The sequence below is a fragment of the Phasianus colchicus genome, chromosome 1 (genome assembly GCF_987193195.1).
Source record: "Phasianus colchicus chromosome 1, bPhaCol1.hap1.1, whole genome shotgun sequence".
In the NCBI taxonomy this organism is placed as follows: domain Eukaryota; kingdom Metazoa; phylum Chordata; class Aves; order Galliformes; family Phasianidae; genus Phasianus; species Phasianus colchicus.
Window position 1 is genome coordinate 51,705,874 of NC_143436.1, and position 15,316 is coordinate 51,721,189.

Here is a 15,316-nt window from a genome sequence, read left to right on the forward strand (position 1 = left end):
AGAGACTCTTTGTAATCATCTCTGGTATGCTCTGGTCTGGTGTCAGTGTTTCCTCTATGCTACTTCCAGGGTTGAGATAGCACAGCCCTGAATGGCATAGCTCTTGGAAGGACCAAGGGCAGCTGCTGTACTGGTCTGGGCTTGCCTTGCCCCTGGGACACACAAACCAGGGAGTTTGTGATAGTCATGGGAGCAGACATGCCAGGCAAGCTGGGAATAGGTTTAAGAGATGCTGTAGCTCATAGCTATCACTGGGTCATGTCCTGCTGCAGCAGGAGTAAATGCTGCATCTCCCACAGTACCTCCTCAGGGCACCGCTGAACCAGTCGGAGCATTGGCTGTGACCACTTCCCTCTTGAGCACCTTCAGTGGGTAGTAAAGCAGTGGTACATAATGGCTTTTCCAAGCTGCTACCAAAGTGCAAGAAGGTGGCACCTCAGAAGGGCTAATGCCACTAAGCAAGCCCCGCAGCACAGAGCTTTGCTGCCAGGAATAGCAGTGGCAGCTGGGGGTGGGGTTGTCAGTGCAGGTAAACATCCCTGTCCCGAGCGATTATCCACTCAGCAGGAATGGCACAAGATGTGCGCGTGTGTGTTTTCTTTTTAAATAGAGAAAGGCTTCTTACATAAAGGAATCAAAGGTAAAGCAGAAAGACAAGCTGCAGCCTCTCGGGTGCCACCAATGAGGGTGGTGGGGCACATGGCCAGGCAGGCGTGACTCCCCTCCCCCTGCCCACAGTGGTGAATTTCTGCATTCAGAGAGGACAACCTTCCCTGGCATGCTTAAACCGCTCTTAATCTGCTTTGGGACCGGATCTTTTATAAACACCCTTGGCCAAAGCCCTTTCTTCCGGTTAGCCCTGGAAGAACCTCTTAGTGAAGGAGGGATCAAGACCTAAGCAGAACTGGTCTGCAAGGAAGGCAGCCTATGAGACGATCAGACAAGGTGGTCATTCCAGACAGGACTGACTGTTAATTGAAGAGTAACAGGTGAAGCCAACAGAACTCACAGAGCTGTTTAAACCTATCTGGGGCATGGGAACATGATGGAAAGAATTTCTCAGGTGTATCTAGCATGAAGAAACCGTAATTGACGAGAAAACTACAGTTGCTGGATGAGTGCCAGTTTAAGAACATGACTGACAAGAAGAGTTATAACAGAAATTGGAAGGCAAAACACAAACCCACATAGGTCTGTGCTTGGTTCTACCATGGCTAATAGCGCTGTCATTAGTTCTAACTGTGAGCCAGTCATATCAGTGTATTCAGGTTATTTTCATTTTGTTTTTTTCCTCTCCAACCCCCCTTAGAAACCTCACAGATCAGACCAAGCACCACAAGAAATGCTGCATGCACAGCCCCAGGAGAACACGCAGCAGCAGCAAGTGATTGGAGCCCTATGGGCATTCCGCCACTGCTCTGCAAACTTGTTCTTCTCACAAAAGGTAAGAGCACTATTTCTGCTCTGTGCAAACAAGTTGCTCCACAGCAACCTGTCCTCCAGAGCCTGGTCTTCCTTACAAACCAATGCCCCCTTCTAAAAGCTTCCCAGAGGTCCAAGATCTACAGCCTGAAAACAACCACCCTCATCAGCACCAGGCAGGTCCCTAGAACAACATCCCCTCTGTTTCCCTGTCACCACTTCACATTTCCCACAGGCCTCCTCCTCTTAAATCTTTTCACAGAGGCAAATAACAGCCCTTAGGCTACAAGATCTTGCTATAGACTGTGCTGTGAGATACCCAGCCCTCTTCCTGCCCACTTTCTCTGTGATGGCAACCACCACTGCTGGGTACTTGCCAGAGAACCTCAGGGGATGGTTTCATGCCAAAATCAGTCTCCTGCGGCCTCTGGTTCTGGCTCAGGCCCTAATACATCCACTGCTCAATGCACACTGCCTTGTGCTGTTACCGCTATGCCACACAGGAGATTCTTTACTGCAGCACTTGCTTGTGTTTGGGGTCTTATTCAAGCAAGGACAACTATATTCATGAACAAAGAGTAAGTTTAAGGGATGCTGCTGAGGCAGAAATGGGTGCCATACTTCTGTACCACTCCCCAGAAAGCTAAGGCTGCTTGCTTGTAAGCAGGTTGCAAAAAAATGCTGCTGGGCGATGTTGTCCTCCACTTTCACACTGCTGACCTTCAGGCAGGTTCCACTGAACTACTCCACATTCTGGCACAATGAAAAGAGGATCAGGGATTTGAGCATCAACTTACTTCTGGTGCAATAGTTGAGCCGTACAGCAAAGCTGGTCCTGAAGCAGCATAAGGACGACACCAGGCTGGTGTTTCCTTGGATGCTAAGATGCAGAGAAACTGTTACTGCATGGAAGAATGGCCTTGCTACAGCATCTGTAATGTTCTTGAGGAAACCTGAGCTATAACGGCCATAGCATCCTGGCACAGAGACATCTGTGAGTATGAGCGAGGAAAAACTGACCAGCATAAGCAAACACATCACTAAAGCAAAGCCAGAAACAACAGAAAACGAAACTATCACATTTTTCTTTATTACAGACAACAGTACATTTAGAGTCCATTTACATCTTCCAAAGCAGCTTGCCCATGGATGACTTCCTTCCACGCACCCATGGAGATAACAAGTCTCCAAAAATACAAAAAAAAAACCAAAACAAAAAAAAACAGAAAAACAAATCAAACTAAACATCTCAATCTTAAATTAATGCCTTTAAATAACTTCTCTCACTACCATTAGAATGTAATGACAGAGAAGTCAAAACCCTGGCCTCTGAGCAGCACACCACTGCCAGCAAGAAGTGTCATCCGGATCTGGGATCTGCCCACAAGGGTGGTGGAAAAGTAAGCTTTACCTCTCCCTCCTTCCCTTGTGCTGGGGAATGTGCCATTAGCTTCTGGCAGAACGGAATGGGTGGGTAGAGAAGAGAGCAATACTTTGTATGCTATTCATACTTCACACTCAGAATCACCACGTCTCTGTCGCAGGCCTTATCTTCCCCTCCCTGCAGAGCTTCCTGCCTCTTCTCACTAGTGTAAGGATGAAACATCACCTCTGCAGTCCTAAGGTGGCTCCTTATGGCACCTGCACAAGGAAAGGAGTTTGCAGGTCTTACTGCACGTCCTCAAGAAGCCCGTTTGGTTACTATCCATTGCAAAGAGCAGTATAAGAGAACAAGAGAAAGGAAATGCATGCAGCTTTGCTCTTACTTTCAGGAACCTGATTCAGACAAACATGTTAACTTCAGCATCTCTCTGCTGACTGGGAGAACTTTCTAGGGTCCTCTCTACCACATGTGGCAGAGCTACATACTGGAGGACCCTAACCCTAGGGTATAGCTATGGAGTGTACAGATAGCACTAGCTGTGCAGGAGCTCAAAGAATATGAAGAGGATAGCAGCCAAGGAAATAGTCTTGTAGATCCTTGCAGCAAACACCAGCCTCTTCCAGGACAGGGGGGGTCTGGGAGTAATCACCCTAAAAAAAAACCTGTCCCACAGCTCATGGGATGTGCTCCAGGAAGAAAAGAGAGGAAGATCGAAATAAGCCAAAGCTTGAAGCATGAAGACAGCAAGCAGTGAGGTGAAGAAAACAATGCTGGTGCTAATGTTTTCCCATGGCACAAGGGAGGACAGGAGACTGTTCTTCCATTTATAGTTATCTCCAGATGTTTAGCAGCCTTCCACATGCCAGAGAGAAATGATGCATCCTGCATGCTCAGCTGTGCACATGGACATGGCGATGTGGGAAGAGATTCTCTTCCCCACAACTCAGTATCCAAGTTGGGCAACAGAACTCTGCGAGGGAGAAAGGAATATCCAGGCAAGCAAGCAAATGAAGAGAGGAATGCAGAGGTTGGCCCCAATCCAACCAGCTACTGCCACCCAGAGCAGAGGAGGATTCCCAGGCTGGACAACACAGACAATCACAAAGGATGAATTGCCATGTAAAATACATGTTTTCATAACAGTCTGCAAAGTCATTTCCTCCATGCCATATTGGCACATTCAGGCATCATCAATGAGCTTTTCACCATTTGCGTCCTCCTTCCCACTACTCTCTCTCTCACTTCCTCCTCCTTCTTCTTCTTCTGCCCCATCTGTGTATGTGTCCTTCTGCCCATAGTTCAGAGTAGTGCGGGCAAGATCCACCTCAATGGGAAAGACGTCTGCATCTCGGAGCACAGCATAGCAGTCGTCATAGTACTTTGACATTGTGGAGACAAAACGCTGGAGCTGGAACACTATGTCCTGCACTGTAACGGAAACACGTTGGGAACAAATCAGATGAAACCTCTTCCCAAACAGTGTGAAGGCTGTGATCAAGACTCCCTCACCAGTAGGAGTTACAGATTCCCACTCATTAGTTCCATGTGGTGCCGAGCACAGACGTCTCAGGCACAGTCAATCATAGAATCACCAAGGTTGGAAAAGACTTCCAAGATCATCCAGTCCAACCATCCACTTACCACCAATATTTCCCCACTAAAATACGTATTAGCATAATAATCTTAGTATAACACAAACATTTCTGGAACACCTCCAGGTGACTCCACCACTGCCCAGGGCAGCCTATGCCAGAGCCTAACCACTCCTTCAAAGAATAAATTTTTCCTAACATCCAACCTGAATCTCCCTCCCCTGGTCAACTTGAGCCCAACAAAGGGTTCTTCAGCACAGACCGTTAAGATGAATGAGGAGCATAAAACCTGAAGCCACATATACCTGAGCCTTCCAGGTGCTGGACACAGCAGTGGTACTCACCATGTTTCTGGTCTAGGAGTTCTATTTTCTCTAGCACATCTTTCCTCATCTTGGCAAAACGTGTGCGAGCCTCCTGGCGGCAACGCAGGATAAGGCGGTACTCGTAGTTGCCAGTGCTGACTCGGTAGAGGGGCTCACCCAGAGCCTGCCAAAACACAGCACCATTTCAGAGACTCCCACAGCACTGCCTGAACACACAGTTTGCATGCCAATACAGACCTGCAGTGACCTTGGGTATTACAGCCCTCTCAGGAACTGCAGTCAACAAGCATGAAAGACTGTGAACACAGCCACAACAGTAAACTGACAGTCATCATGGCCATTCTCAAGATCAAATATGCACCAGCCACAGTAAAGAAGGGTGCCACTATAAATCAAAGAAAACAGAACATGCACCTTCCGAGTCAGTACAGAGAAGTGGAAGGGCTTCTTAACTGAACTATTATGACAGATACCATAAAAAAGCAAGCCTAGTGCTTGAGGGATGTATTAATTTACATTAATCACACAGCAAACTCTGAGCTTCAGTGCAAGTCTTACTCTGTATGGACTGCATAATGTAGCGTATGTCTCTACAGGGAATTCTGTGCTTTCTACAATCATCCTATCACAACATTCGATCCATTAGGGATGAGTCCATAAACTGTCCCACAAAATAGTTTGGAGGGAAAGGTGTTAGGTTTGTCATCTAAACAACATTCTTCTCTTGCACCTGCAAATCTAACATAAAAATCCATGTTACTGACTGCGGCTTCATAATGCACACTACATATGCCAAAACCCAGAGATGTTACTCTGCTGGCCAAGACTGGGACTCTTCTGTTCCCAACTAGCACAAGAGATGTAATTAAAAGCTGTGGTAGAAAAGTTTTATTCATTCCTGGCATGGCAATCTAGGGATCACAATAAAAATCAAATCCTTCCTCTGAAAATAATGCCTAGAATAAAACAGATCTTGCTTTTATGCAAGGAAACTGGGTACGTGGGGAGCACTTTTAGCTATCTTAAACAGAGCTGCTAAGGGTGACAGATGTGAAAGTTTAAAACAGGCAGCAAACTGTTACTGGAGAATGTCAATGGGGGTTGGTTTTGGGTTTTTTTTGGGTTTTTTTGATGCCTTCTGACTTCACACAACTTATTTTTAGGAAAAATTATTCTTGAACAAGATCCTTTAATCCATTTCTTCAATAATAAATGGAGCTTTCATATGCATTTTTTTGCTGAGAAGCTAAACCTCAGAAGAAAGATTTAATTAGAATTAATAGTAAGCTGTGCACTAGACACAAATGGAATCTGTGAAGATAAGACCTTAAACCTTCTTACACAAGCTAATATTACTTAAACACCAAGAGAGGCAACCACCATGCACAGAGGCAGATAAGATGACTGCTCCCTCTAGTATCCCACAGCATTCATGAGAGCTACTGTCAGTTTCCTAGGTAGTGTTTAAGGATTTCCAGGTTCTAATATGATAAGAACAAATGGATGTAGTTCTTAGGATGTATTTGCTAGTGTCCTGTGCATACCCAATTACAAGGCGGTGTGCACACAGAATCTACAGTAACAGAGGATGCAGTTTGCTATGCCACAGTACTCACAATGCAGCTGTATTCTTCATCATCCATCTCTTTGACTTTCAGGCAGTAAGACTTCACAGGATTAAAAAAAAAAAAAAAAAAAAAAAGCAGATAAGGGAATATTAAGGATTAGAAGCAATTCAACCACTGTTCACAGCCATAGAGTTGTATCATTTCAAGCCTTCCTTCAATTGCTGCAGCTAGGGACAGTGAGGAAAGCACAGTGGGATCAGAGCAGATTCAGCATTCCAGGTGGAAAGAAAAACAGTTTAGAGAAAATGGTGGGGGAGGGAGAAGGGTCTTATTTATATGACGTATTTGCTCCTGTAATACGAGTATAACCCAGTAGGAGAAAAATCCTGCATTCAACTACTGTTTGGGAAAACACACTGCTGGAAAACCATGTGCAAAGTGTAAATAAGGAAGAGAAAAAAAGATGAGCTGTGGGAAGGATTGATGTGGGAAGTTGCCATTTTCACTTGCCTTAGGGTGCAGTTCCAAATATTTCCCTCAGCTGATAAAAGCAAATAGATTACGACAATTACAGAAAAGATGCACTACACAAACCTACACTATTTTTGTTTTTTTGGTGCAGAAAACAGAGTGTGAGTGGAATGGAAGAGGAAGAAAAAACAACAAACCATAGTTTAAACAAAAGCAAACATAATTTGACAGCTGTCCAATTTGGCTGAAGAACTGGCTCAAAAACAGGGACTCTGAGACTGCAGAGTTGTTCAGGAGTGTTCAGGAGCACAAATTCAACCAGAATTCCTTACAAATGAGTATGGAAATAAATTTGGTCAGATGGAAAGTAAGTCATCTGGATTCCAAGACACCCACTTTATTGGTGAGAACTATGAGATCAAAAGGAGACATTTGAATCAGTTATCTGTCAATAGACAAAGAACTGGGGGAAGACAAAAGAAAGCATTCTCATATTAACCGTGGAAGGATGCACATGTGATCGTGCAGACTGCATGTGATTCTCAGGCTACGATTCTAGAAAATGTAATTTCAACCAGCTTTAAAAAATAAGAGCAGCTCACCAAATATTCAAACTTGACATCCAGGTATTTTTTGATAGTCAGCCTTGTGTCAGGAATGGCTTTATTCAGATACGTGTTCAAATCAGTCAGCATCTGCAAAGGAAACATCGTGTTGCCAAACCTAAGTTTAAAAAGCATGACTATAATTCATGAAGTCCAACCTTCTAATGGGCACAGGTCATGAGACTGTCTCGAGTTAACTCTTCTTTGAACTAGAACACGTTGGAAAAAGAATGTTTGATCTTGATTCAGAACTGTCATTGTTAGAAGACCCATTACAGCTGGTTAAGTGGTTCCAATGCTAGAGATGCATGCCTCACTTCTAGTCTGTATTTGTTTGCTTTTAACTCAACTTGTTTCATTTGTAATTAGCCCTGGAAATTGCTCTCCCGAATTCACAGATGAACTAACCAAGACTGCCCATGCAATACAGCACCTAAAGTAGTGCTCAAATCAATATTTAATATCCTGTTTGCTAAACAAAATGAATGGTTCACTCAAATTTACTAAGCTCTCTTAAATTTAGTGAAGTCTCTTAGTTATGGATACCAATATCAGGGAAAGGACTCCAGGGACTACACTGATCAAACTACCCTCCCAGCCCCAATAGACAACAAGAGGCATATATTCATGTGCAGAAGTCAAAAGGACAAGTCTGATATATTCCCTGTTTTAACTCTTAGGTTATTTATGAAGAGTTCTCTGAAGGAAAGCAACGACAGTTCTTCCCACAACTGATCTTTATGATAATATCTTCAAATACAGTCATCTGTCTTTCTAGATACCCTCCTTCTCCAGACCCTTTATTGGTATGGTTAAATTCTTTACCGGCTTAATTGTTTTCAGAAGGTGAATCCCAAACTTCTCAATGTTGCGATGGGCATCAGCAAATTTCACAAAAGCTTCACTGGCAGCTGGTTGAGGCTCCCGTACACCAATAACAGAAAAAACGTCTCCAAATGCTGGACAAGGGCAATAAATACAAACAAATGGTAGAAGGGGTTGGCCCTGGAGAAGAATCATGCTTCTAATGCTTCAACTCCTTCCCAAAACCTTGCACTTAGTTAAGAGATGATGCTAGGTATAACAAACATAAGTTTGGCAGGGCATTTCTTCAATGTTTTGCGTGAAACACAGGGCCTGTGTTAGCACCATGATTGCTAACACCAGGAGGACAGCCCTCCCCATTTCATTTCTGCAACACTTTGTTTTCTTTGAGTGAAGGAATCACACCTTTAAGTATCAACTAAAATTCCTGAAACAGGAAGTTAAAGACTTCTGCTCCCTTTGCTCACTTGATACCTCTGTGTGTCTGGGATAGCTCAAAGAAAGCTCTGAGAAGACTCTTGGTGTGTTCTGTCAAGCCTGTAATGGAAGACAGAAAAAGACATTTAAGTCATTTCACTGAAACATAACGTAGACATCTTTCCTCCCCACACAGTATCTAATGAAAGACACAGCTTACCTTTGTACAGTTCTGCAGTCCTCTCCAGCTCCTCCAATCTCTTCACCAATCCATCTAAATGTAAACAAGAATCAGAATATTGAATTACAATAATCAAATCTAGGATCTGGTTAAGGCACATCTGACTGGAAAAACACCAGCTTCCTATCTTTGGTTCAAACCTCTCTCAAATCCAAAGCCTGTCCTCTAGTCTAATATGGGAAGATTTTAAAATAACTGCAAACTGGTTTTACAGTGTGAGGTCACTGTCTATCAGCATTCATTACATGGGTTCCCACTTGAAATTAATTTGATCTTAGTTATCATTTAAATGGACCCAAGGATATAATATACATTACCCAGGAAGAGGCAATCAGAACAACAAGGTATAGAAGAAGGAAAGAACTGTGAAGTAATAATGTGGGACATGTCAGTAATTATAAAAAGGTGGTAAGCACAGAAAAGCAAGCATTCCCTTACGAAAATGTCCTTTTGGGTGATACTCACCATTGCAAAGTATGGCTCGGCTTAACCCCAGGGCATCTGCTGTCCCTGAGCTCATGTTCTCCACCAGTCGATGCTTTACCTTCTTCAATACTAAAACCCAAAAGAGAATGTCATAGCAGGATCAGGGTCATTTCTACAGGCATGAAAAGCATATTAGCACACTTCAACCATTTCTCAGATGCTGAATAAACTCGTTAGCCTCAGTCTAACTTACTATTGAGATAGTGAGCAGCAGAATACCACAGAAACTTCAGTCCAGCTGCTGTGCGTAGCACATCATTTATCTTGCTCACCTGTTCTGTTCTCACATCCTATACACCTAAATCAATAGAGGTCCATCACTTCCTTTGGAAGACCATGCCAATAAATTTCATTATAAGCTACCTATCATTGTATTTGTAATTGAATTTGCTGTACTACTTCAACTGAAGTCAGGATAAGAGGCTGAAAGCAAGGTGAGTAGGATTTAACGTCAAAATTATTTTTGCCCACTTACATCTTATTTAAACCCTTTTGGGACCCAATGATGAAATTCATTTCTCTCTTTGATGGCCATACTCTGCACATTATGCCTTTTTAGCACCAGATGACTCAGCTACATTTATTTAGGGGCAAACTGGCAGGAATGTCAAGCACCTGCAGCTCCTGAGAATGTCAGTTGCAGCCACAGTATGGAAAATATTCCATTCTCTCACTGCACTCTTGTTTCACCAGAAATCCATTCAAGTTCTTAGCATTTCCTGGAATCCTCATCTATTCATTGGGACATTAAATTAACCACCATTAAAAGAAATGAAAGCAACAGCAGTACAGGATTCTTTTAGGAAAGTGAAAAATGCAGACCACATAGAAAACTGCATGGGCTTAATTCAAAACAGTTACTTTATTCTAGAAATAAATCTTCCCCTCTTTCCTATAAAACATATGAATGTACAAACCAGTGTAGATAGGTACTTCATCACAGTTCTAAAAGCTGAGGAACAGAACTCAGTGTCTTTCAACAGACATTTCAGCATACAGCTGAAAAATCTCAATAGGTCAGCATAATGTACACATCAAAAATAAACAGATCAAATGACTATCTAATTGAGTTTTGCTATCCATGCTTAATGCAACACAGAAAAGAAAGCATGCTGCAACAACAGCCAAGCCTTGATTTAATTCTCCAAACTACTTCAAAAAGGCAAGGAAGGATTTTTTTTAAACCTCTTATTCTCTTTGACAGTTTCATTTTGAAAATGTTTGAGCTAGGAGGAAGAATGGAAACAGAACAGTACTTCAGTTTCATCTGTGACCAATCTTTCACCCCTCCATGTTGCTTTAACACTGTAGGGAGACAGAAATCACTACATCTTACCGATATCCAAAGACTTGCCCTGCTTTGGGTCAGCCTGAAGTTTGTTGTAGTGAATTGTCACTTCTCCCTGTAGGAAAAGCAAATTCAAAGCTGCTGCGCTGGAACCAAGTGACAGCAGCTTTCCTTCACTGATGGACAATACAATGTAAACTATGACCCAGAAGCTCCCCCTCCTACCTCTCACCTTTACCATCTGTATCATCTTGGCAACTTCCACCTTGGTCTTCCCTTTGACAGACTTGCCATTGACCCCTGTGATTTCATCACCCGCTGCCACAGTCCCATCTAAGGCTGCTGGAGTGTTATCAAATACCTAGAGAAGGGGAGAAAAAGCACGAGCAGTCTAGAACCAGAAGAATGAAAAAGAACGGTGCAGGGCTGAAGAACAAACACCTGGCAGCTACATTTCTCCTATTTAACTTGGTTCTATCTATGTACAGTTCATGGTGAAGCATCAGTTTTTCTCCTAATTCTGAGGTGGGATGATCACCTTGCTCTCTCAGGAACTTTCTGTCTTCAAGACACACCTTTTCACGCACAGGACTTAAAAGTGTCAACACCGTTCCCCTCTGAATTCTAACATTCTCCAAGAAGAAGAATAATCTCAGAAGTCTTCATGTAATTCTTCCATGCATACTAGATGCTGGGGTAAGGAAACCTTATCTACTGTAAAAGTGAAATTTCTCAAACTTTGAGAGAAACAAATAGCACGGGGCTCTCCACGGCTTCACCTCTCAGGCCAATGCTCTTTCATTTACTCTTCCTCCCCAGGTGCCCACCTGGACAATATAGAGACAGGGGCAGTATTGTGCTCCTCCCCCAATGCTGATCCCAATCAGGTTCTGGGAGTCCTTCTTCAGGGTCACTGTCCCAGGTACAGTGGGGATCCCTCTAGAGTGAGAAAGGAGGTAATGCAAAACTGAACACAGCAGACAGAGCTGTATCTGTACGAAACAACTGTGGTATCTGTGACAATAAAAACTGAGTACACGATACATGAGACATTGCACATTTTAATTAAGCACATTATCTCTGCCATAGAGTCTATAAGCACATGACGACAGAAAGACACTCTGAGCTGCTGTTTTTGAGACAGCGTGCATGGAGTGAGGGAGGGAGAGATGCAGAGAGAACATCGCTTTGTTTTAGACAGTGTTTGAGCTGGTCTGTGCTAGAGTAAGAGATAAGAACGTGCATCATAAATGAGACTCCATGCCAAAGAAACTGCTGATTTCATAAAACTACCTTGCAACGAGAAGCACAGAGCAGTCTTTGGAGAGAGACGCAAAGTCCTCTCATCTGCTCACTATCGCAGCGATGTCTCATCCCCATTCCCCCAGGCAGCAGGAAGCCAGAACTGAGCAGTTAGCCTGACCCTTTAGCACATCTTAGAATCAGAACTGCTTATCGGAAGGGAGCCTTAAAGGCCATCTACACAAACCCCCTACAATGGACAGAGACGCCTATAGCTAGATCAAGATGCTCAGAGCCCCTCCAGCCTGACCATGAATATCTCCAAGGATGAAGCACCCACATCCCTGGGCAACCTGTTCCTTACTGAAACTTCACTACACTTACTGGAAAATAAGTCTACATACAGTCTAAATTTCTCTTCTAGTCTGAAACCCTTTCTCTTTGTACTATCACAAGGGACCCTGCTAAAGAGTCTGTCCCCTTTTTTCTTATAGTCTCCCTCTAGATACTGAAAGGCTGCTCTTTGGTCTCCCCGGAGCCTTCTCTTCTCCAGGCTAACAGCCCCAACTCTCTCAACTTCCTGTCTCATAGAGTAGGTGTTCCGTCCCTTGGATCATTTCTGTGGCCCTCCCCTGCATGTGCTCTAACTGGTTCACATGTCTCCTGTACTGAGGGCTCCACATTTGGACACAGTACTGAAAGAGAGGTCTCACAGCATAGAGCAGAGGATCACCTCCCTCTCCCTGCTGACCATATTGCTTTGGATGCAGCCCAGGACACAGTCGGCTCTCTGGGCTGTGAGGGCACATTGCTGGCTCACATTCAGCTCTCATCCACCAGTGCCCCCAAGTCCTTTTTTGCAGGGCTGGGCACCATCCTTACATCCCCCAGCCTGAACTGGTAGCAAGAGTTGCCACGACCCAGGTGCCAGACCTTGCACTTGGCCAAGAACCTCACGAGGTTCTTGCGGGTCCACTGCTGGAGCCTGTCTAGGTCTTTCTGGCCTTGTCAGCAACAGGGAACTCTATCTGCTGCCATTTGGTTTGAGCTGTGAAGACTATTTCAACTGTTAGAAAAACAATACAAAACAAAACCCAGATGAGCGCCATACTCACAGCTTATCTTCCTCGATGTCATAATCCAAATCTGCAAACATCGTTTTCGCTACCTGGAACCTGACTGCCTGAAAGCACTTGCTGCAAACTCCCTGGGAAAAAAAGGACAGAACAAAACCCGGTAAGGCCACTGTCTCTGCAGGTGACCACGGGCACCAACCTCAACTCCCACCCCCTCTATTTCTGAATGGCAAATCGTGCCCTGCCCTGACACTGGGGATGAGAGAGAGGCCAGGTCCCTGCATGCTCTGCTCCAGGTGCAGCACCACAACCGTTGGCAGCGCACGGCCCGCTCCCCGCGGAGATTCCAGCTTTGTTCTCGGTTTCCTAGCAACTGACGTGACCCCCGATGCCTATCTCATGCGCAAGGCCCCGCACTCCCCGCCCGCCTCTCTCGTGCTAGCAGGCTCGGGCCCCGCTCGCTGCCCCGGGCTCGGTCACGCTGCCGCCGCCCGCCCCACATCAAAGCCGAGACCTTTGGCGGCGGCCGGTCCGACCCCCCCTTGCGCCCCACGCGCGGCGCCGCTGCTGTCGTCACCGCTCCGATGACCTCACGCCTCGGGTACCCCTCGTCGCCTCAGCCGGCTTCGGACCCGGCGGCGTTGCCAGGGCAACGGCGGCGCGAAGGGCGGCCTGGTGGTCCCGTGGCTCACCGGAAGTGACCGCCCGGCGCGCGGCCCTACCGCCGTCAGCCCGCTGACGCGTCGCCGCCGGAGCCGACCGGAAGCGCACAGCCAGGCCCCGCCTCCTCCGCTGGCGCCGTTGTTGCCATGGGGACGCCTCTCCCTCTTCCCCCCGCCATCTTGAGAGTGGCGCATTCGCCATTTTGAGAGTGGCGTGGTGTTAGCAGCTCGCTTCTCTCGGCTGTTTGCGGCTCTTAGCATCACAGTGTTGGAGTACAAGAGCAAGAGTGGGTTTTATTCATCAGCGTGAAGCCCTGGATCCGAGACATTATATATTCATAGAATCATTGAATATCCCGAGTTGGAAGGGACCCATAAGGACCATCGGGCTCCACACAGGACCGCCCAAAAATCAGACCCTGCGTCTGAGAGATGCTCCTTGAACTCCAGGGCCTCCCAGAAACTTAAACCAGCCTCCCGGCTGGGATTCATTCCTAAGGCAGGAGCTCCTCCGTGTGGGCGCTGCCGAGAATGGCTGCGTGTCTGGTGGGCTCTGCTTTTGTGCTTCTCCACTGGTGCGTGTCTATTGAATATGCCCCTCAATCTGCCCCTGAAGCATCCTTGAAGTCGTTGTACACGCGTGCTGGGTGACCCTGCCTTTTGTGTGCGGTCAGTCCGACTTCAGGGTCGGTTGGATGCGCTCTGCATGAGATGGAGAATGATTTGCATGAGCCCTAGGGCTGTGTCTGTCTCAGTACTAGAAATCTGGTAGATCCCCTCATCCCAAGGGGGGAAAAGTAATGAAAATGATCATCTGAAAAAAAAAGAAAAAAAAAAAAACAAACCCAAAAACATAGTGCTTACTGCCTACCAGCACAGTTTGGATCAAGAGAACTCAGCAACTACAGACCTTTTTTCCACCTTTAGATACGCAATACAGCAAAGTCAGCCCAGGCTCCCAGAGTCAAACTCTCTTCTGCTCGTCTTTCATCACATGTAATAAGGAGTCTGCAAGGAGATCACACGCTGCATGACTAGTTGGCTTCTTGGCACTCAGACGTATTGCTGTGTGCTGGGTCTCTGCTGAATCTCATGTTTCTGGCTGCTTTTCTGCTACTGCTGTCAGCTTAGAGTCAATGTGACTAACGCTGAGCTAACATCCTCCCCAGTCACTGTCCTTCAAGCATGTTTTCTGTTCTTGAGGATAAGTGTGAGGATTATGATCTCCTTCTCAGGCCAACCCCTGCCTGGTACTTCACAGCTTGTCCTGCTTCTGCTGGCTGCATATATCTTTGCATGGTACAGGTATGGGGCTCTTAGCCCCACTAAGGTGGGATAGAGAGGCAGTCATATGCAAACTTATCACATGCCAGGGTGCCTGCTGTTAGCACATGCATCCTATAGCTACAAACTCAGGAAGGAGTGAGAAATGTTGAAAAGGTGGCTACATAACTGCTTGTTTACCAACCTGTAAACCCCATCACTGCCACAGTGGACATCTTAGGACCTCTAGGGATGAGGTATAGCTTCTGTCCACTGGCAAGCTGGAAGTATCCCTTCCCATTGGAGCGCCAGGATCTGAGAGCTTGGCCCATACTGCTTCAAAAAGATACCATGGTATCTCCACCCCTTGGAGTTCAGATTTAATTAATTTGGATGGTGATATTTCACAATTTATGGATGAAACTATTTTTTTCTTTTTGTGTGTTTG

At 45.5% G+C, this 15,316-nt stretch overlaps 1 protein-coding gene across 4 annotated transcripts; it reads right to left on the reverse strand.

Moving 5' to 3' along the window:
* Positions 1 to 3,914: 3,914 nt before the first annotated feature.
* Positions 3,915 to 13,737, reverse strand: PICK1 (protein interacting with PRKCA 1). Of its 4 annotated transcripts, none has more exons than XM_031600156.2 (13): positions 13,636 to 13,737; positions 12,983 to 13,074; positions 11,453 to 11,564; positions 10,858 to 10,986; positions 10,674 to 10,740; positions 9,317 to 9,406; positions 8,831 to 8,884; positions 8,668 to 8,730; positions 8,194 to 8,327; positions 7,366 to 7,458; positions 6,341 to 6,391; positions 4,743 to 4,887; positions 3,915 to 4,234 (listed from the first exon to the last, which is right to left on the reverse strand). In XM_031600156.2, the coding sequence occupies exons 2-13, from the start codon at positions 13,021 to 13,023 to the stop codon at positions 3,987 to 3,989; spliced, it is 1,227 nt and encodes a 408-aa protein (XP_031456016.1). In that variant the 5' UTR covers positions 13,024 to 13,074; positions 13,636 to 13,737; the 3' UTR covers positions 3,915 to 3,986. The 4 variants fall into 4 exon arrangements, with proteins under 4 accessions (XP_031456016.1, XP_031456019.1, XP_031456018.1 ...); XM_031600159.2 differs by having other exon boundaries at positions 13,458 to 13,715; XM_031600158.2 differs by lacking the exon at positions 13,636 to 13,737 and adding an exon at positions 13,195 to 13,431.
* Between the last annotated feature and the right edge of the window lie 1,579 nt (positions 13,738 to 15,316).